Genomic DNA, 20,755 nt, shown 5'->3' on the forward strand with positions numbered 1-20,755 from the left:
ACTGCGTATCACAGGGTCAGTGCTTCCAGGCCACTGACCACTCCACACAGGAGAAAGATGAAGGTTTTCTACTCCCACAAAGATTAAAAATCTCAAACCCTGTACATGGTTGCTATGAGTTGGAACCTACTCCACGGCACTTAACAACCTCAAGAATAATCACTCATTGGAGTCCTGATGTGGCACTGTAGGATAAGCATTGGACTGGTAACTGCAAGGTCATTGGTTCAAACCCACCAGCCACTCCTTGGAATCCTTATACATGGTCGCTTTGAGTCAAAACTGACATGATGGTGCTTAACGTAATTTCTCCTTGGAGGGGCTTTCCTCCTTTGACATTTCATTTACCTGATTGCCTTGTGAACTCAGCTGTAGCTGAGCCCCCCCAGAATGTTGTGATGTCTGCAAATTCTCTGGTTGCTTTTTCTCGTTGGTGCGGTGGGCTCCGTATTTCCTACGCAGACATGGATGTTAGTGTGTTGGAGAGAGTAGAGTAGTGTTTGAGGATGTATGATCCACGGTTACATGTCATTGTGAAGTGTTTGGGTAGTGATGTGGTGTTAAGTGTTCTTGAATCATCTCTGACTTGTAGCAGCCCTGTGTAGGCTGCCCAAGAAGTGGCCAGTGAGTTTGAACCACAGACCTCCCAGTCAGCAGTCCAGTGTGTATCCTCCAGTGCCACACCAGGACTTAAATACTGAGACAAAAGCATAGTTGGCTGGTTTATTGTTCATTTTATTTTGTACCTTTACTCAGAAAAATCCCTCAACATACCATCGGGAAGCCCTCCTGGGTCACATTCAGGAGGGTCTGATTAAAGGGAAGAAGTCTAAAGGTGACCGACTGATTCCAGAGCACTAGTACGGAGTGAGGAGTTGGATAAACTTCATTTTATTGAATCTTCCCCAAAGTGTGAGACAGGTGATATGATCTGTATGTTACAAATTTAAAGAAATACAACCCCACAGAGGTTAAGTCATTTAAAATTACACACAGTCCCTTAGCTTGATAATCATTGCTCTTTCTGTTAGGCCGCACTGCCTTAAACACTGGTTAGGGTTCATCCTGAACATCAAAGAAATGAATTACAGTTAAATGATATATACGCTGAAATAGCAATGTCAGTTTGAAGTGCTTACTTGTTTATGACAGTTCGCCAAGCACACAATTTATGTATTCATATATGTGTGCTGGCTAGTCCTTGCCCTCTAAGAGTTTTTCAGTGTTGGAAAGGTGCATGGGAACTTTGTTCTCCTTAACCTTTGAAATCTCTGTTTTACAAAATTACAGTGGTATCTGTTTAACCAAGAAAGGTGAAATGCTTTGTTTGAGGTTGTTGTTGTTAAGTGCCGTTGAGTCAGTTTTGACCCATAGCGACCCTGTACAGGGTTTCTGAGGGTGTAAATCTTTACGGGAGTAGAAAGCCTCATCTTTCTTCCACGGAGCAGCTGGTAGTTTCGAACCGCTGACCTTAAGGTTCACAGCCCGATTCGTAACCACTATGCTACCAGAGCTCCTTGTTTGAGGTTATACTTGTTTAAGTGCCATCATTGGTTCTGACTCAGAGCCATCCCTATAGGGTTTCCAAGGAACAGCTAGTGCATTTGAACTTATGACCTTGTGGTTCACAGTCCATTGCTTATCCTAAAGTGCCACAGCATGAATCTTAATAGTGGTCTCACTAATTCATTTTGACTCAACTCTTCACCTGTGTAGCACCCACAATTTAGAGTCACTAGGGAATTTGCTTAGCTGCTGAAGAATCAACCCCTCAGTCAGACTTACAGGTAAATACATGTAGCTCATGCTTTAGAGAGAGAAAGAAAACAAACCCTAAGATGCTATTTCCATTTGCTCTCTGAATAAGAACCATGGTGCTCCCCATGCATTTCCACATAGGTGAAAAAACTTCTCCTCCCAGTCAGCAATAGCTGACACTGTCCTAGCTGTTGTTAGTTGCCATCGAGTTGGTACCGACTCAGCAACCTGATGTACAACAGAACGAAATACTGCCCAGTCCCAGGCCATCCTCACAATCATTACTATGCTTGAGCCCATCGCTGCTGCCACTGTGCCAATCCATCTTGTTGGGGGTTTTCCTCTCCTTCTCTGACCCTCCACCTTTCCAAACATGATATCCTTCTCCAGTGACTGGTTCCTCCTGACAATATGTCCAAAGTATGAGATACGAAGTCTGGCCATCCTAGCCTCCAAGGATCACTCTGGCTGCACTCCTTCCAACACAGATCTATTGGTTCTTTTGGCAGCCCATGGCATTTTCAGTATTCTCCTCCAACACCATAACCCGAATGCATCAAGTTTTCAGTGGTCTTCCCTATTCACTGTCCAACTTTCTTACACATATGAGATTATTGGAAAATAGCATGGCTTGGGTCAGGTGCACCTTAGTCCTCGAACTGAAATCTGTGTTTTTCAACACTTTAAAAAAGGTCTTATGCAGCAGATTTGTCCCATGGACTATGTCATTTGATTTCTTGAATTCTGCTTCCATGAGTGTTGATAGTTGATCTGAGCAAATGAATTCATTGACAACTTCAATCTTTTCTTCATTTATATGGTTATTGGGTCCAGTGGTGAGGATTTTTGTTTTCTGTACATTAAAGTGCAACCCATACTGAAGGCTGTGGTCTTTGATCTTTATCAGTAAGTATTTTAAGCTTATGAATAGTTTTTATGCTAATGACTAGCAGTGGAACACCGTCCTAAAGGGACTGTAAATTATAATGCCTTCTGAACACTTCAAGGTGGCGGAGTGGTCCTGGAAAGTTCACTTAACCACAGGCTGAAGCACCCGAGCTACGATTACTGACAACTGACTTTCTCTCCAAGTCAATTGCACTGTAGTGGGCAGTGTGAGATGAAGTGAGACATCTTCAATTAGAAGCTGTGTTCAATAGTTGTACCTCTGGCTGGCATTCTAGGTAGATTTGTTACCTTTTATTTGTTCATCTCAGACTCAAAGGCTGCTGTTTCCACTGTGAATAAATGTGACCATAACGCTTTGGAATACTTGTGTTAAAATATGGTGTAATTGGATATGACTTAAAGCCTTAACATAAAAGGATGGACCCATTTGGATAGAAAAGGAGGTAGATAGTCTGTGTATGTCACTATGCGTCACAATCAATGTGAAAACAATGGTTTTTTTTAAATGTGCTGCTTTGTATATATTCTTCTTTGTGATTTTTTTTTTTTTTTTTTTATGTGCTTTAGCTCCTTGAAAGATGACCACGTCCTGAAACTTTTCATATGCTTGTAATGTTAACACTCTAGAATAGGCTGGAACTGGGTATGGATTTGGATTTAGGAGCCACAGGTTAGAGTTGTGGCACTGTGTTGGGTGGGGAGCACATTGCAGAAAGCCATTTCACTTTTGATCTTGGTTCCTGAGAGCCGTTTCAACACCTGAGGCTAGTGAATGGGGAGGCTGACCAGCCAACGAGGGACTGCCAACCAAGCCTTGGGAGGCACCATATAATATCACGATCCTGTGGGGAAGCCAGTAAAGGCTTGGATGCTGGACTCTAGGGGAGCTTCCTGGTTGACAAGAGTGTTGTCTGCTTTTAGGAGGATAGTGCATTCCCTTGAGACATGGAAGTGACTGTATGTGTCTCTTCATTTGTGCCCTTGTGTGTGACATCAAAGTTGTTTCTTCAGGTGTGGTGTCTCCTGTGAGCTCTGAAAGTTGTTCTCTGTTGGCTGAGGAAGAGAGAGAAGCATTGTGTGGTCAGCTGGGGTCTGAATAGAACAGTGCAGGGAAGCTGAGATGTCTGTTACACGTAGCTGTATCTTTATCTGGGTAAGGTTATGAGTCTGTACGTAAGGAAAAATTCATTGAGCTGTGCGCTTTATTATATGAGGTGTTGGTGGTTATGTGCCTTGGTGTTGGTTCTGACTCAGCAACCCTGTATAGGGTTTCTGAGGCTCTAAATCTTTACAGGAGCAGAAAGCCTCATCTTTCTCCCGCAGAACTGCTGGTAGTTTCTAACTGCCAACTGTGAGATTAGCAGCCTGACTTGTAACCACTATCAAGGCTGTAAACTTATTCTTGAATAACCCAGGCATCTTTTCCTCATCACATTCATGATCTGGTACGTAAATTGAGTCTTGCGTGGATTTCACCTGGTTACAGTCCACTTGGACTGCATCTGATGGATATCACGTGTGATGGAGTTGGCTTGAACTGCAGGGGAGCTTTTGCCCTAAGCTCCTCTCTGTTGGGGAAGGTTAAATATGAAAGAGCATCAGGTTCTTCTTCTCTCTCTTATTTAATAATCTTGCTTTCTTCATAGGCACGGTGGTTCTGGGAAGCATACTTCCAGTCCATTAAAGCCATTGCCCTGGCCACCCTGCAAATCATCAATGACCGGATCTACCCATATGCTGCCATCTCCTATGAGGAATGGAATGACCCTCCCACTGTGGTAAGTGAATTCCAGTGTTAGCCAAGTGAGGCATGATCCCACTATCAGCATGGGACAAAGGAACATGTCCTACAGTTTGGGAGGTTTCTAAGTTGTCACTTTCTGAGATGAGCGTATCCCTTATACTTATGGCCTGAGGAAGCCAACTTCCTTCTCAAATGATAATCAAGGTCAGAAATACAGAAGCACTAGCTTCCGGTTTGGTTTGAGTGTGCTCCGGAGGATGGTCTGTTTTCTCTGGAGATATGTAGTGGGGAGTGGGGGGTGAAAGATTGCCTGGTGACCTTTGCACTGGCAGTGCTTGGGACTCTTGACAAAGTTCTGTATGCAGCTTAATAACACTAGTATTTGGAGTGCTTACTCTGTGCCAAGGACCACACTATGTCCTTTACATCATTATTTTTATTAGCATTCCTAACTCCCTTGAGACAAATGTGATGTAGCACCGCTGTGGCTTGATTGCTGCAGTCATTATGTTCAAGACTCCGGTTGAGGCCGTGGGTATTTGCGGCAGAGAAATGCGGTGACTAGATGCTATTACCCTTGAAAGAGTCACAAGACTGTAAGGACGGGCTTGCAGAATGTGCCCTTTGGTGGTTTCAGTTATTATAGATGCCTCAGTGTTTTAAAAAAAGAGCTAAAATGAAAATGACTAGAGAGAAATACTGTTAACTGATGGTACAGGGAAGGGATTATAATCATTGTAATGAAACAAGGTGTATGATTTGTTGAATGTAAAATTGGTGATTTGCCCTGTAAACTTTCACTCAAAAATCACAATAAAAACTTTAAAAAAAAAAAAGGCCGTAGGGATGGGAGCAGTGGCTTCCAGCCGTACCTTCTGTCTCAGAATGTGCCTGGAGCTCTGGGCTGGTGGGTGTTGCTTCCTTGCTGCTCTTGACCCATGCCTGGGTGCCCCAGCTCATCACCCTCAAATCTTTAATGTAAGCAAAGTAGACTCGCCTCTGTATCCTGGCTGGGCCTCCTTTCAGCTGACTTTCCCTCTCTGATGGGTGTGCTACATTGCCACCTGGCTGATCTTCTTACTGGACTGCTCTCTGCAACTCTGCTTGAAGTCAGGCAGTGACCCTCCACCCTTTACCCTCCTTCCCTCTCTTCCTTCTTTCCTTCATCCAACTGCTATTAAACACTAAGGCCAGGTGCCCTGCTAGGTACTGGTAATACAGGGAAAGAAAACAGTCCCTGTCTGCAAAAGGAGCTCACCACTAATGTGGGGAGCCACCAGGCAACGCCACAATTGTAGGAGAGATGCTGTAATAGCCTGGTAGACAGAGTGCCGTGTGAGTAGGGGGAGGGGTATTGCTCTGAACTGGGGGTGCCTGAGAGCAAGTAAGCATATGCTTATGGTGAAAACAAAGAAAACAACAACGAGACCTTCCTCCTCTTCTCAAGGTAAACTTTTCTTTTTCCTCTTCCCCTTCCTTGAGTCTATGACCCAAAGATACCCTTCTAGAGTGCTTCTGGTTGTATAGTGTTGCTGTTTCAGTGCCACCATGCCGATTGGACTTACAGCGACTCTGCATAGGGTTTCCAAGGAGCAGCTGGGGAGTTTGAACCTCCGACCTCGCAGTTCAACCGACCTTATGATCTTTGTGCTGTGTACTTGACGTCTTAGGTTGAGCATGACGTCTTGGACTCAGTTCCATGTCATCACGTGTTCTTCTTCAGTTTTCAGGAGATCTGTATAATATCCCAATGTGTGAATGTGCCTTACTTACATCGCAGATTGTTACAGAGAGACATGGAGCATCCTTTTGTTTTCTCTTGTGAAATAGTACTACAAGGGATAGCCTTCAGATATGCTCGTGCATATACGTGTGAGAATTAAGTCAGACCTGTGGAATTGCTTAATTAGTGGAGAGATGGGGAGGCTTCAGGAAGCTCATGGGAAAGTGGAACTGAAAGACAATGGAGTTTTTACACAAACTTTTTGAAGTCCCCTCGTAGATGTTAGCAAGTTGCCTTTTCAGAATACTAATTTATAACCTCACAAATGATATCCAAGATGCTCTGGTTCTTCATGCTTTCAATAGCTCTGAATGCGTAGTTTCATCTTTGCTCCTCAATTAGATAAGCAACGATCTTTCTTGAGTGTGTTTTTTCAATTCACTGTTGATGTCTTTGTCAGGTTTCCCCAGATAATCCTGTTTGTATTTTGGTTAGGAGCACACTGAATGGTTAGATTGGTTTGGGCATTTATTCAGTCATCGAGTATTGGTTGAGTACCCGCTGTATTCTAGAGTACTCAGAATGTATCAGTGAACAAGACAGAGAGAGATCCACACCCTTGGACAGTGTGCACTGCATTGGGTATTGCTATCTGCAAGTAACCATGCACTTTTGAATTTCTCTGCATCGGTCCTTCACACACATGTCCTGGTAAATTGGTGCATTTTAGTTTTATCTTGTGCCTAATTCTGTTGCCCAGTACTTCCAGGACTGTTAAATGATACCCACAGTTTGAAAGGGAAGGGAGGGTACTAACTAGTCAAGTGAGGGTCCATCTAGAAGGAACGCTGAATTCAAAGCAGCAGAGGGTCAAGAAAGTTGGGGACTGAAGGAACTTTAGGAGTTCACTGTAGTGCGAGTGAAGGAGGCTCAGGAGGGAGAGGCAGGGAAGGTAGCCCGGTTCTTGTATATAAAGTGTTAGTTTTATTTGCAGTTAATAGAAAAGCTAAAGGATTCCTGGTGGCACAATGGTTAAGTGCTACTAGCCAAAGGTCAGTGGTTTGGACTCAACAGCTGCTACATGGAAAACAGACCTGTGATCTGCTCCTGCCCTCGGTATCTAGTGCTGGACATGAAACAGAACCGGCCCAGTGGCACTTAACAACAACAACAACTCTTAACAGAAATACCACAGATGGGTAATTTTGACAAACACATATATTCTCTCAGCGTTTAGGAGGCTGGAAGTTAGACTTCAGCACGGCAGCTCTAGAGGAAGCCTTGCTGGCTCTGAGGGGAGGCCCTAGACCCTCTCAACACCTGTCTACCTGCTCTCCCTAGGAGATCTCCATGTGTGATAAAGGGTACTGTAGTTCTATAGCATAAGCACTAGACTGAAGACTACAAGGTTGGCAGTTCAAACCCACCAGCTGCTCCTCGAAAACCCTTTACAGGCTCGTTGTGAGTTGGAATCCACGTGACAACACATAGCAAGGCCGCAACGTAGGGGAACTCCCGTTAGATCAGATCAGGGCTGTGAGTTGAGTAAGGGTGTGACCTCCCACCCAGGGCCCCTTCCAGCTGATTGACTGATCCCATCAGATCACACCTTGCATAACTGCAAACTACTGAGGATCATGGCCCAGCAAGTTACCCGTAGTTTTGGAGGACACAATTCAATCCACACTCACTCCTATAAGGATTTCAGCAGTGCTACAAACCCTGTAAAGGAGCTCTGGGAGCGTAGTGGTTACGAATCGGCCTATGAACCGCAAGGTCAGCAGTTTGAAATTACCAGCTGTTCCGCGGGAGAAAGATGAGGCTTTCTGCTCCTATAAAGATTTACAGCCTCGGAAACCCTGTACAGGGTCGCTATGGGTCAGAACCGACTCCACGGCACACAACAACAGCAAACCCTGTTGGGAGTTCTGATGTGGCACTGTAAGATAAGCACTAGACTAGTAACTGCAAGATTGGCAGTTCAAACATACCAACTGCTCCTTGGAAACCTTATACAGGGACGCTATGAGTCAGAACTGACTTGACGGCACTTAACAACAACAACAACAATAAGCCCTGTGAAGCAGTTCTGTCATAAAAGGGTCACCATGAGACAGAATCAACTTGACAGCAACAAGAACAAGCGCTAGGAAACCCCTGAAGCATTTTAAGTGGGGAATTCGTGTGGTAAGCTTTCCATGTTGGATCACTCCCACATCAGTGGGGAGAAGGAACGGGTTGCCGCTGTGGGAGCAGAGTAGAAGCAGGGCACTATTTCAAGAATCCAGGTGAGAATTAATTGAGGATAATTTAAGCACTCTAGCTGAATATCGAGGGGGAACCCTAGGAAGACTTTATTCCTACAGGGAATTTGAGGACATAGGGGTCCCAGGTGAAATGGTATTGGTTTACACTCATGCTCCTTCCTCTGTCTAGCAGTGTTTCCTTCCTGTGTGCTGCAGGCTTTTCCTTTCGGTGCCTTGGCTGTTGGCCCTTCCACTGGGATGCCCTTCTTCACCATAATCTCCATAGCATTTAACAGGAAGGGATTTTTTTCTTCCCCCTAATGCTCCGTGGTGCTGTATGATAAGCACTAGACTGCGAACCACCAGCTGCTCCTTGGAAACTCTATACAGGGTCACTATGAGTCGGCATGCACTTAACAACAACAATAAATGCCTGGGTTAGTGTGGCGGATTACGAGTTGGGCTGCTAACTGTAAGGTCGGTAGTTAAATCTTCAAGTCACTCCTCAGGAGGAAGATGTGGCTTTTAAGCTCCTATAAAGATTTATATCCTCGGGATAGAGTTGGTGCCACACAACCACCACTACCACCACCACCCATTGCTCATAGTTGAGTCCTGGTGTGGCACTGTAGGATAAGCACTGGACTGCTAACCGCAAGGTTGGCCTTTCAAACCTACCAGCCACTCCTCGGAAACCCTGTGCAGGGTCTCTATAAGTCGGAACCCACTCAACGGCACTGTGTTTCTTTCATAGCACTTAACGCCTGGCATGGCACTATAAGATAAGCACTAGACTGCAAGGTCAGCTTGAACCGCAATTCAAACCCACCAGCTGTTCCTTAGGAACCCTATACAGGGTCACTGTGGGTCAGAACTAACTCGGCAGCACTGAGCAACAGCAATGCGTAGAGAACCATAATTTTCTGTAAAGTTTTTAACACCTTAAGGCCATTTCTGATTTTTTCTTGGTCTTCCTCATGATTCCTAGGACAATTAACTTAGGCAGAAGGCCCTGGATGTATGGAGGGAGACAGTAGGGAGGGAAGCAGGAAGCCTGAGATCCCAAGACTAGAGCCGCGTAAGAGCCACCCGCATACTGGAGTGACATGTATGCTGGACGGCTCTTGCCCCTCCCATTTGTGCAGGGCGTCCAGCTTTCAAGGAGCCCTGGTTGTGCAGTGGTTAAATAGCATGGCCGCTAAAGGAAAGGTCAGTGGTTCCAGTCTACCAGTGGAGTCCTAGTGTGGCACTGTAGGGTAAGAACTGGACTACTAACCACAAGGTTGGTGGTTCAAACCCACCAGCTGCTCTGCGGAAGAAGGATGAGGCTTCCTGTTCCTGCAAAGATTTCCAGTGTCAGAAACCCAATGCAGGGTTGCTATGAGTCAGAACTGACTGGACAGCACTTAAAACTTGACAGCGACAATTGTAGGGAATGTGGGAGAAGTCATGTGTTCATTTTCATCTCTACAGGTAGATACAATGAGATCCTAGAACCTAATGGCTAGTTTAAGGTCCTGTCACTGGTAACTTGTGTAAATAAGCAGGGATCCAGATCTTTTAAATTCAGATGATCTTGAATCGCTTATGGGGTTTTATGGGAGCCAGAGAGCCTCCTCTGGGCTGAACCATTGCCACTGTTCCAAGCATATGGTACACGTTTGAAATGAAGAACTCCACATCTGCTCCTCTGCAGGAGAATTCTCACAGGTGGGGTGGTCATGACCCAGCCCCAAACCGTGGAAATGGTGGACTTTACTCTGTACTTTTATCTCTAGCTGCAAGAGAAGTTTAATAAGCTTGAGTGTGCAGAATTGGACTTTCTGTCATAAAAGTATAGATTGAAGGAAATAGAGCAGGGCACTTTGCAGTTTTGAAATTGATATGTTTTAGTTTAGGACAAAATGGGCAAGTTACTGAACATAAAAAATAAGCATAAGGCTACATATATAATTAGAAAATAGAGTCTGTATTTTTTTTTTTTTTTCTTTAACTCTTTTTAAAATCCTGCTTAGAAGAATTTGGTGTTTACCACATCTTTAAGGGTGCAGGAGATAAGAAGGGCTTTAATGCCATAGATGATGCGTTTCTGTTGGCTTCAGTAAAAACTGCTGACAGGAGGCCAGAGTAGCAATGATTCATTGATAGTTAGCTTTCCCTTCCCTTTGAGAAATATTTCACCTACTCTAGATGAGACTGCTCTGAGCCCAGCTTGCAGGGGAGTCTCCTGTCTAGATTCCATCAAATTGACTGTATCAGACATCCTGAGGTAGGAGTAAGTGTGGATAAATCAGGGAATGATCTGTTCAAAGATATGCTGTCAGAACTGTCAGCCTTACACTGGGCCTGCTCAGGCTGCAGAAGAGGCGAGGGTAGACTGTCCTATTTTGGCAATAGGCAGCTGCCGTAGTGTAATGTAAAAGAGGCAATTTACAAGTGTGGCTTACGAAGACAGAGACTGGGGGCCTTACAGAAATCAAATGTTCATGTCACCAGTCACTTTGCCGTTTTTAATTTGTAACTAAATATGAACTCCTGGTGTGGCACTCAAGGATCAGCACTGGACTTAGACCCAAAAGGTCCGCAGTTCAAACCCAGCGAGAAGACATGGTATGGAAGGCACATACCAGGAATGCAAACATCCTGTACCTGGCCCAGTCTGTCCCATATCATGTCTAATGCTCATGTGAAGAAACTGTCCCTTTCCACACACAAGTATCCATGTTCTCTCTCTGGCAGTGGACCAGAAGTAAGACAGTGGTAATGGAAACCCTATACAGGGTTGACTCGATGGCACTTAAAACGACAACAAAAAATATGGGGCAGATTACATTATCTGCATTGTGCCACCCCCTTAGAACTTAAAGAAGTTTGATCAAGTCATTCTTGATCAGAAATTCAAAGCACATGTATCTGGTGTGCAGAGATTGGCCCTTTGTTTTACATCTTCCCTTTGAAGGGCATTCCTCACCAAGTTGAGGTTCCTTATGAGGAAACAAGTATGTGTTTTTGTCATTCATTCTTTGAGCTCCTCGTATTGAAGCTGCCTGTTTTATTGCCTCTCCAGTCCCTCCATGTTCATTCTTTCTGCTACTTGCAGGTATCTGCAAGTCTTTATCAGTTCCCTATTTCCCACCCTGTATCATATAGGAGCTCTGGTAGCATAGTGGTTACGACTCGGTCTGCTATCCTCAGGGTCAGCAGTTTGAAGCTACCAGCTGTTCCGCGGGAGAAAGATGAGGTTTCTGCTCCCGTAAAGATTTACAACCTCAGAAACCCCATACAGGGTCACTGTGAGTCGGAACCGACTCCACGGCACATAACAACAACAACATCCCGTCGGACATGCGTGTCCTTTCTGGCCTTGCCTCTTGGCCAACCCACAGAGCCTTTGAGCTGGGGACCTGCACTGACACCCTTTCCTGCCTTACTTCTGGTCCACTGACGGAGAGAGAACATACAGAAGCACAGATACTGATGCATGTGTGTGGAAAGGGACAGTTTCTTCACATGAGCATTAGACATGATATGGAACAGACTGGGCCAGGTACAGGATGTTTGCATTCCTGGTATGTTCCTTCCATACCATGTCTTCTCGCTGGTAATATATTGAAGCTAAATGTAACATTGCCCTTAAAACCAAGGTGTAGACGGGACTGTTTTCCTTTTTTGTGTTTCTTTAATTTGATTGAAAGATTTCCCTCCATTGTACTGATGCGTTGTAAATTTATGTACCAAGTCCCCTTGCACAAGCACTTAGCATTTGAAGATACTCTGGATTTGTTTTCTTTTTTGCATTGACCTATCATCAGTCCTAAGTGTGGCACTGTGGGTTAATACGCCAGACTGCAAAGCCATTTGAACTGCAAGGTTGGCAGTTCAAGCTCACCAGCCACTTCTCAGAGACCCTATACAGGGTCGCTATGGGTCGGAACCGACTCAATGGCACTTAGTCCTAAGCAGAAAGGTAAAGTAGCAGGGATCTCCATGGACATAGGTGGAAAAAAATGGGGATGTGAATGTGTCCAGTGAATTATACTACCCAATGTAAGAATGGAGTTGGAAAACAAGAGCTTGTTCCTATGATGTCTTGTTACAGTGACATTTGAGCTATAGGTCAAGCCTCAGTTAAGGATTATATCACTACTTAGACTTCATGTAATTCAGTAACCCTAAAGATTTTAGTCTTTGCCCATCTACTAGGTGAAAAACGGTTCACCAGCACGTTTTTTCAGTTGAATATTGATATCTTTGTAAGGTTCCCCCAATAGTCCTACTTGTATTTCTGTTGGGACCACACTGACTTTTTAGATAGTGCAAGGCAGTTATTCTTTCATCAGATCTTTATTGACTATTGAGTGCCTGCTTCGGTCCTGGCCGTGTGCAGAGACTGGATCAGACTATATCTGTCCCACCAGAGCCAGGGCTGTATGTATTTAGATGTCCAGACGGTGGCCCTCGCTCACAAAGGTGATGGTGGTGCAAACAGCTGAAAATATCACTCCGCTGTAAATACTAAGGAGCAGTAAATCATTCTGCAGACTGAGTAAGTGCCAGCCAGCTCAGACACACAGAAGAAACACTGGAGTTGTAAAGAGATCATGTTAACAGTCTCTTTAAATGCACCTAGGAGCCTTTGCCCTTTAACTTCCAGGTTGTGGAATGTTTTTCTGGAATTTGAAAACCTAACCTGCTCCCCCTCTCCACCCCCAGGAAACCATCTTTGCTTAGTCTCCACTTCTCCCTCCCACTGCCTAGATAGGACTAAAACATGCATGGAATTTTAAAAATTCAGCTTGAATTTTAAGGTAAGTTCAAGCTTTTTCAAGGAGCCTGAGTGGCACACAAGGTATGTAATTACTGCTAGTTGATGGTTTCGAGTCCACCCAACAGCTTCATGGAAATCTGCACCCAGAAAAATGACAACCCAGAAAGCTCTGTGTGGCAGTTCTGCTCTGCAGCGTGTGAGGTGGCCCCGAATCAGCAGGGCTCGACTTGAGACCCCTAACAGTAACAAGCTGTTGAAGTCTCTTGTTTTTATAGATGAGGAGGAACACAAAGTGATCCAGGGTTTGACCCTCACTCTATGTCTCCCCTGGAGTACCTTTCCATTTGGCCTACTGAACATGCACAGTCACCTCTATGGCAACAAGCAGGAGAGTCTCAGGACTGCTGACCTGCATCTGCAGATGGAGAGATACAGGAATATGAAGATCCCTACGTCTGCACGTAGGACCCCAAATAAAGAACTGATGGTTAAGCAAATGATGGGGAAAAAAGGTAGATTCAGATCAAGAGAATCTATAAGGAATTAAAAATTTCTCAGGGATGTTACCAAGATGACCAGGTCAAACCCATCCTTAGCATGAGTGTGCTGGCCCTCTGGAGCACACATCTGCACAGTAGTTTCAGTGCAGGAGGTGGAATCTACACACAGGGTTTCCGTGGGAGCAGTCCTACTCCATTGCTTACTTAACTTTTTTCTTTCTTTCTTTCTTTCTTTTAGATGTAGGAACTCAGTTCAGAAATTGTTTTTGTCAGATTTTTTTTCTAAAAAGAGTGCATAATTATTTTGAGGTCTAAAACAGTCTTGATGAAGGAGAGAGCTTGGCATGGTGATTGTTACTATTATAAAAAACAATGCCCTGAATGCTTGCAAATTTGAGATTGCAAAATACGTTGAAATTTTCACTCTGAATTTCTTGCTTTGACCTCCTGTGGTGGTAAGTATTTCTAAATACAGAGCAGAGAGAATGTTATTGTTTTGAAACATGGTGAGTGATGGAATTTACCAAACGAAATTGTATCTCATCTTTGAGCACCAGTATATTTCAAGCATGTGTTGCGCTTTTATATAGGGTAACTCATCAGATGCATTGATAATATGTATATAGAGTTGAGTACTTATAGTCTACTTTTATTACTCCAAATGCCTTGAATCAGACTCCAGCTGCCTCCTTAAATCACACAACTTATAGAAAGAGGGCAGCAGGAACAGGAGTTTTTCAGTGTGTGGAGATTTTATGTTATGTATTTTACCACAATAACAAAACAAAACAAAACAAAAACTGACTGAGAATGGTAATTAGAAAGTCAACATTCGGAAATCATCATCCAACTGGCAGAGGCAAGAATCCTCAATGGATGCTAAAGCTAATGGGTGGAGCTCTGAGGAGTAACAGGATATTTACCTGACCTGGTCTCAAAGTATTTCCCCATGACTTGCCCACCTGTAAAGAGGAAAACCAATAACGTCCTAGTGGAGAAAACCAGCAGATACCAGTGATAAAAGATATCATAACCACTAATGGGAAATCACTAAGATACACTGAGAGTAGATCACTTCTGTGATATTCCTATCCAAAAGTGCATCTGCCTAAAATTTGAATGAAATCATGTGAAAGCATCTGACAACCCCAAAGCAAGGGTAGTATTGGTGGTTAGGTACCACTGAGTCCATTCTGACCCTATCTATGCACAACAGAGCGAAACACTGCCCAGTCCTGCATCATCCTCACAGTGGTTAGGCTTGATCCATTGCTGCTGCCATGGTACTGGTGCATCTCATCGGGGGTCTTCCTCTTCTTCTCTGATGCTCCACTTTCCTATCTGTAATGCCTTTCTCCAGGGGCCAGTCCCTCCAGATAGTATGTCTGAAGTATGAGACTAATTCTCACCATCCTTGCTTCTAAGGAGCATTTGACTATATATATATATATATATATATATATATATAGCTTTTATTGTGCATTGATAGTTTACATAGGAGAACATCAGTTTTTAACAGTATTTGCTTCTATTCTCCCCTGCCCTTTTTCTTTTTTTATCTACACAAAAACACTCAGAATATATAATCATTTAAACAACCCAGGAGCACATTCTGCAAGCCTGCCTCATGGCTGTCAGCACACAGTCTTTCTCTTCCCATGAGTCTAGAGCTCTCAGCTACTCCCTCCTTCCATGTCATCATCTCTGCCTCCATCTCTGGTGTCACTGCTTCTCTGGATAGGGTCCCACATTCCACTCATGCTCTTCTCCCTTGATGGTCTTAGGGTCCTCTGTTCCAGCAATGTAAGATTAACTACTCCACCCTTTATGTTACAGAACTTCTACATTTACAGTTGTGACAGTTGCAATTAGTCATGATAACAATTGTTGTTGTCCAGTCGGTTCTGACCCATAGTGACCCTGTATAGGGTTTCTGAGGAGCAGCTGGTGAGCTTGAACTGCCGATCTTGCAGTTCAAATGGCTTTGCAGTCTGACGCATTAACCCACAATGATAACAGTTTCTCACTATTAAATCATAAGAATCTTAATCCCCATCTCCTTTCACCAGACCCATCGAGACAAGATCAAACTATTCAGTGGGGATTCTACCTTCCCCTGTACTCTGAAACTAAACTCCTTCTTGAAAACTTGTAAGCCAGTCACTTTGTGCCTTTATAGCCACCCCCATTGTTGTTGTTGTTATGTGCCATGGAGTCGATTCCGACTCATAGCGACCCTGTACATGGTTTCCAAGGCTGTAAATCTTTACAGGAGCAGAAAGCCTCATCTTTCTCCCACGGAACAGCTGGTAGTTTCAATCTGCTAACCTTGAGGTTGGCAACCTGACTTGGAACCACTATGCCACCAGAGTCCCCTCCACTCCCTCCCCATTAGGTAGCCAATATCTAAGTTTCCCATCTGTATCAACCCTGTATACTGAGGGGATAGATTTGATCCTTGATGTGAAGACTCCTTCCTTCTTGGTTGGTATTTTAAGCTACTACATCCATCAAGTTCATCAAATTGTAGCAATTTACACTTGCTTCATTTATCAAATTTCTTTATTATCCTCTAATTGAGTTCTGATCATCAAGCCATCGAAGCTAGGTCATATGGGTACTAGCTGCAAGTTTGGGCGTTCTTGCGCTCCTTCCCCCACTTTATACCAGTTGGACGCTTCACTCTCAACTCTAGCCCTCCAATGGCTAGGTCATTGTACGTGGGCTCAGGAGTTCCCAAGTCTCCCCAACTTCACACCAACCGGCCCTTCTTCTCTCTCTCATCTCAAGGTAGCAGGCATCTATGGAATGTGGTCGAACTCCACTTTTCTGTTTTTAAGAGTAATCTTTTTCTTTAACTTAAAAGATTTATATCTTTAACCAGTTTTGAAACATTCTCAATTTTCTCTTTGAATATTACATCTCTCTCATTCTTACTAATCTTTCCTTCTGGAATCCTATTAGGCATATATTTGTTGTTGTTGTTAAGTGCCATTGAATCGATTCTGACTCATAGCTACCCAAGGAGGGTTTCCAAGGAGTAAATGGTGGGTTTGAACTACCAACCTTGTGGTTCACAGCCCAGTGCTGACCCTACCACGCCACACCAGGAGTCCTTTTTAATTCTGACCCAGACAGTATTTAATAACAACGTCTCACAGTTTAGATCTTTTCTCATGTTTTCCACATTTTTCTCTCTCGGTGCTGCATGCTGGTCATTTCCTCACATCTTCCTACCTGTTTTGTTTGGCTGGTGTTGTGGGTTGCGCATTGCGCAGCTAACCACAGGTCAGCAGTTCTAGTCTGCCATACCCTCCATGAGAAAAAAATGAGGCTTTCTGCTCCCTTAACGATCTACCACTCTGGATACCCTATACAGGGCCATTATGAGTCGGAACCTGCAGCACCCAACCACCCCCACCACTATAATGCAGCCAATGGCTGCCAGCCAACATTATTATGCCCAGTCAGAGAACAAGCCACTCTTTCAAACTGTCAGAGCATTTCGAGCATGGTATACCAAAAAAAAAAAAAAACCCACACAAAATAAACATCTTCGCTGCCTCCTAGAATTCCCAAGGCTGTAAATGTGTCTGGAAGCAGACAGCCTTATCATTCTCCTTTAGAGATCCTGGTGGTTCAAAGCGCTAACCTTACAGTTATCAGTTCAGTGTTAACCCACTGTACCACCAGGACTCCTTAAAGATGGCATCGGTGTTATTGTTAAGTGCTATTGGGTCGGTTCTGACTCACAGCAACCCTGTACAGGGTATCCGGAGCCGTAGATCGTTAAGGGAGCTGAAAGACTCATTTTTTTCTCATGGAGTGGCTGGTGGACTAGAACTGCTGACCTTGTGGTAAGCAGTGCAATGTGTAGCCCACAACACCAGCAGGGCTCCTGTGGTTGAATGACAGAGGACAGCGGTACAATGGAGGAAGGGTTTTCAAGGAGTGGCTGGTGGGTTTGAAGCACCAGCCTGTGGTTAGCAATCCAGTGCTTATCCTACAGTGCCGTCGAGTCGATTCTGACCCATAGTGACCCTGTATAAGGTTTCCAAGGAGCAGCTGGTGAACTTGAACCACCTACCTTGCATTTCAAATGACTTTGTAGTCTGACGCATTAGCCCACAGCACCACACCAGAACCCCATTCATGGCATGCTGTTGTTGTTGTTGTTTAGTACCATGGAGTCGGTTCTGACTCATACTGACCCTGCACAGGGTTTCTGAGGCCGCAAATCTTTGTGGGAGCAGAAAGCCTCATCTTTCTCCCGCGGAACAGCTGGTAGTTTCAAACTGCCAACCTTGAGGTTAGCAGCTTAGCAGCCCGATTCATAACCACTACGCTACCAAAACTCCTAATCATGGCATTTGTTGTTGTTGTTAAGTGCCTTCGAGTCGGTTCTGACCCATAGCGACCCTGTACAGGGTTTCCAAGGGTGTAAATCCTTACGGGAGTAGAAAGCCTCATCTTTCTCCCGCGGAACAGCTGGTAGTTTCAAACTGCCAACCTTGAGGTTAGCAGCCCGATTCGTAACCACTACGCTACCAGAGCTCCTTAATCATGGCATAGTCAGATAAAATTATTAATTTGTTTTACATCTCATGCTTGGTGATGGTGGTTATGTGCCGTGGAGATGATTCCAACTCAGCAACCCTGCACAGGGTTTCTGAGGCTGTAAATCTCTACAGGAGCAGAAAGCCTCATCTTTTTCCTGCAGAACAGCTGGTAGTTTCTAACTGCTTGACCTTGAAGTTAGCAACCCGACTTGTAACCACGATGCTATAATTGAGTCACTGTTAGCATTATTAGAAACTTTGTTTGGGGGTTATATATAGGTTCGCCTTATTTGTTTGAACAAAATAAGTTACTACTTGTTCACTGACACATTTATTTTAGTGTTTCCAGAAAACACGAAGTAACAGATTGGGGGATGATGACTCTGTGTTTGAAGACCCTTTTCCTTTACATGGTTAGACAGCTGTACTGTTACTTTTTAACATATCAAATTCTAACCCAGTGAAATCAATGATGTGCCATCTTTCTTTCCATCTACTTTATTACATTCACCCACTGAATTGATGACAGTATGTGAAGCCATCTTGTCATAGATATATTTAGTAAAATTTATTACTTGTGGACTGATATAACCCATGAATTATTAAAAGTATCAGCCACTCTTCCCTTGTTTCAAGTTCTTTTAATAGAGCTTATATTTTGAGCCATTTAACTGGCTTCTGTCCATCCCACTGGTGGAAACCACAGGCAAGGGTTTTTAGAAACAGTTGGCTTCCTATCCAAGCAAAATGGGGGTGAAATACCAACTTTTCCCTCTACTCCCTGAGAAGCCAGCAGTGGCGACCCCTTCTTACCCTCTTAATCATTTCAGGCCATTATAGAAGAAGGGTGGGCATTTAGCTGAATCTGGATTTCCGTGCTATATAAAGTAGCCATTAGTAGCCAAAACTCAAATAAGGACTGGGATTTTCAGAGAGGCATTCAGATGGATTTGACCTATGAACCATCTGTAAACTAGTATCCCAGAATTCCTGGACTGTAAACTTTAGGCCCTTCTTACCTGGTATAATTATTTAATTTACCACATCTTTCTTTGCCTCAGTTTGTTCATCTATAGGACTGGATTTAGGAAAAATAACAGTAGTCTTCAGAAGAACCTTGTGTCAATAAGTGATGACTAAGCAGCCCCAACAAGCCCATTGAAAGGGACAAGTGGGAACCAAACTGAGTTAGCTTGACCCTATATTTTGACTCTTTGAAATTCATGATTGTTACCTATAAAATGGAAATGATGCTTACTTCATGAAACTATGATGAGAATTTAATAATGTGTAGTGAATATGTATAATGAATATGTCCGGAGGAAACAGTCGCTGGAGAAGGATGTCATGCTGGGTAAGGTGGAGGGTCAGAGAAAAAGAGGAAGACCCCTAAAGAGATGGATTGGCTAGATGGCATCATTGATGGACTCAAGTGTGGCAGTGGTAGTGAGGTTGGTCCAGGATCAGACATTGTTTCGTTCTGTTGTGCATGGGGTCGCTCTGAGACAGTTCCAACTTGATGGCACCTGACAACAACAACAATGAATATGTGTAATGAAAACCTTTTTTCATTGGTGTGCTAGCATAACACTTTCATTACATGGAACCATAAAGTTTAGAATTGGAGGAGACTGGAGGGCAAAGTTGAAATGTACTGGAGTTGTTCTTCGTACTCTGGTAGACTCCATTGTATATACTTTTTGTGGTTGAATCCTTACCACTCCAAGAGTAACATACTGTGAGCTCCCTCCATTCTTAAAGATGAAGGAAGTGATACTTAGCTATTTTAAGACCACACCTCATTTTATACATGACGAAATGGGGGTCCCAAGAAGTCTGCAGACTTGCTTAATGCAGAAAGTCTCAGTCCATCTTTCCATCTGTTGGAACATACTGTCAAATTTTCATAATAATTGACTGTATCTTATAAACAAACTGGTCCTGAAATTAAATAGGAAACAGAATGACACATAATTAGTTGATGGGGGAAAGCATCTCCTGGTTCTGGCTTTAGGGTGGCTTCGATAGATACACTGAGTGACCTTCCCAACTGAACGTTAACATACTGGCTGAAATGCAGTGAGGCAGTTTTCACCTATTGCTGAGCTGTCTTGAAAGTAATTTATCTGCTGACCCCTCTAACAAAGCAAAACTAGCTGTCATGGGACGTGAGAGCCCAAACCAACTTTCCTGAGTAGGGCTTCCAGACCCTGGTAGCCTGGCGCTGTTGTCTAATGGCTGTGTGCAGTAGGGCAGGAAAGGACAGGAATTCATGTCTATGGCTTGTTTGGGTGTGGAATTCCAACAAGAACTTCCTGAACGAAGGCCGGATACTAAATGACTCTATTTTCATTGAAAAGGTGAAGAAGTAAACCTGTTTATCTTTACTCTGCTGCTTAGAATGTAATCGCATACCATCCCTCACATTGTTTGTGGTCCAAAAAAAATCTCAAAAGGATAATTTAATTAAAAGTGGCCCTGAGTGGATAGAGTGCCAGGTGACCAGCAGATGCTGACACAAACTCATCTACAATCTGGGTCTCAAAGA

General features: G+C 43.8%; 1 protein-coding gene across 1 annotated transcript in view; it reads left to right on the top strand.

Annotated features, from left to right (window-relative positions):
* Positions 1–20,755, top strand: part of EXT2 (exostosin glycosyltransferase 2) — a 169,881-nt gene that overhangs the window by 71,574 nt on the left and 77,552 nt on the right. Inside the window, exon 7 of the mRNA XM_006865033.1 lies at positions 4,314–4,445. Coding sequence (XP_006865095.1) covers positions 4,314–4,445 — 132 coding nt within the window. The remainder of the gene's footprint in view (positions 1–4,313; positions 4,446–20,755) is intronic.

Source organism: Chrysochloris asiatica, unplaced genomic scaffold (assembly GCF_000296735.1).
Source record: "Chrysochloris asiatica unplaced genomic scaffold, ChrAsi1.0 scaffold00075, whole genome shotgun sequence".
Lineage (NCBI taxonomy): Eukaryota > Metazoa > Chordata > Mammalia > Afrosoricida > Chrysochloridae > Chrysochloris > Chrysochloris asiatica.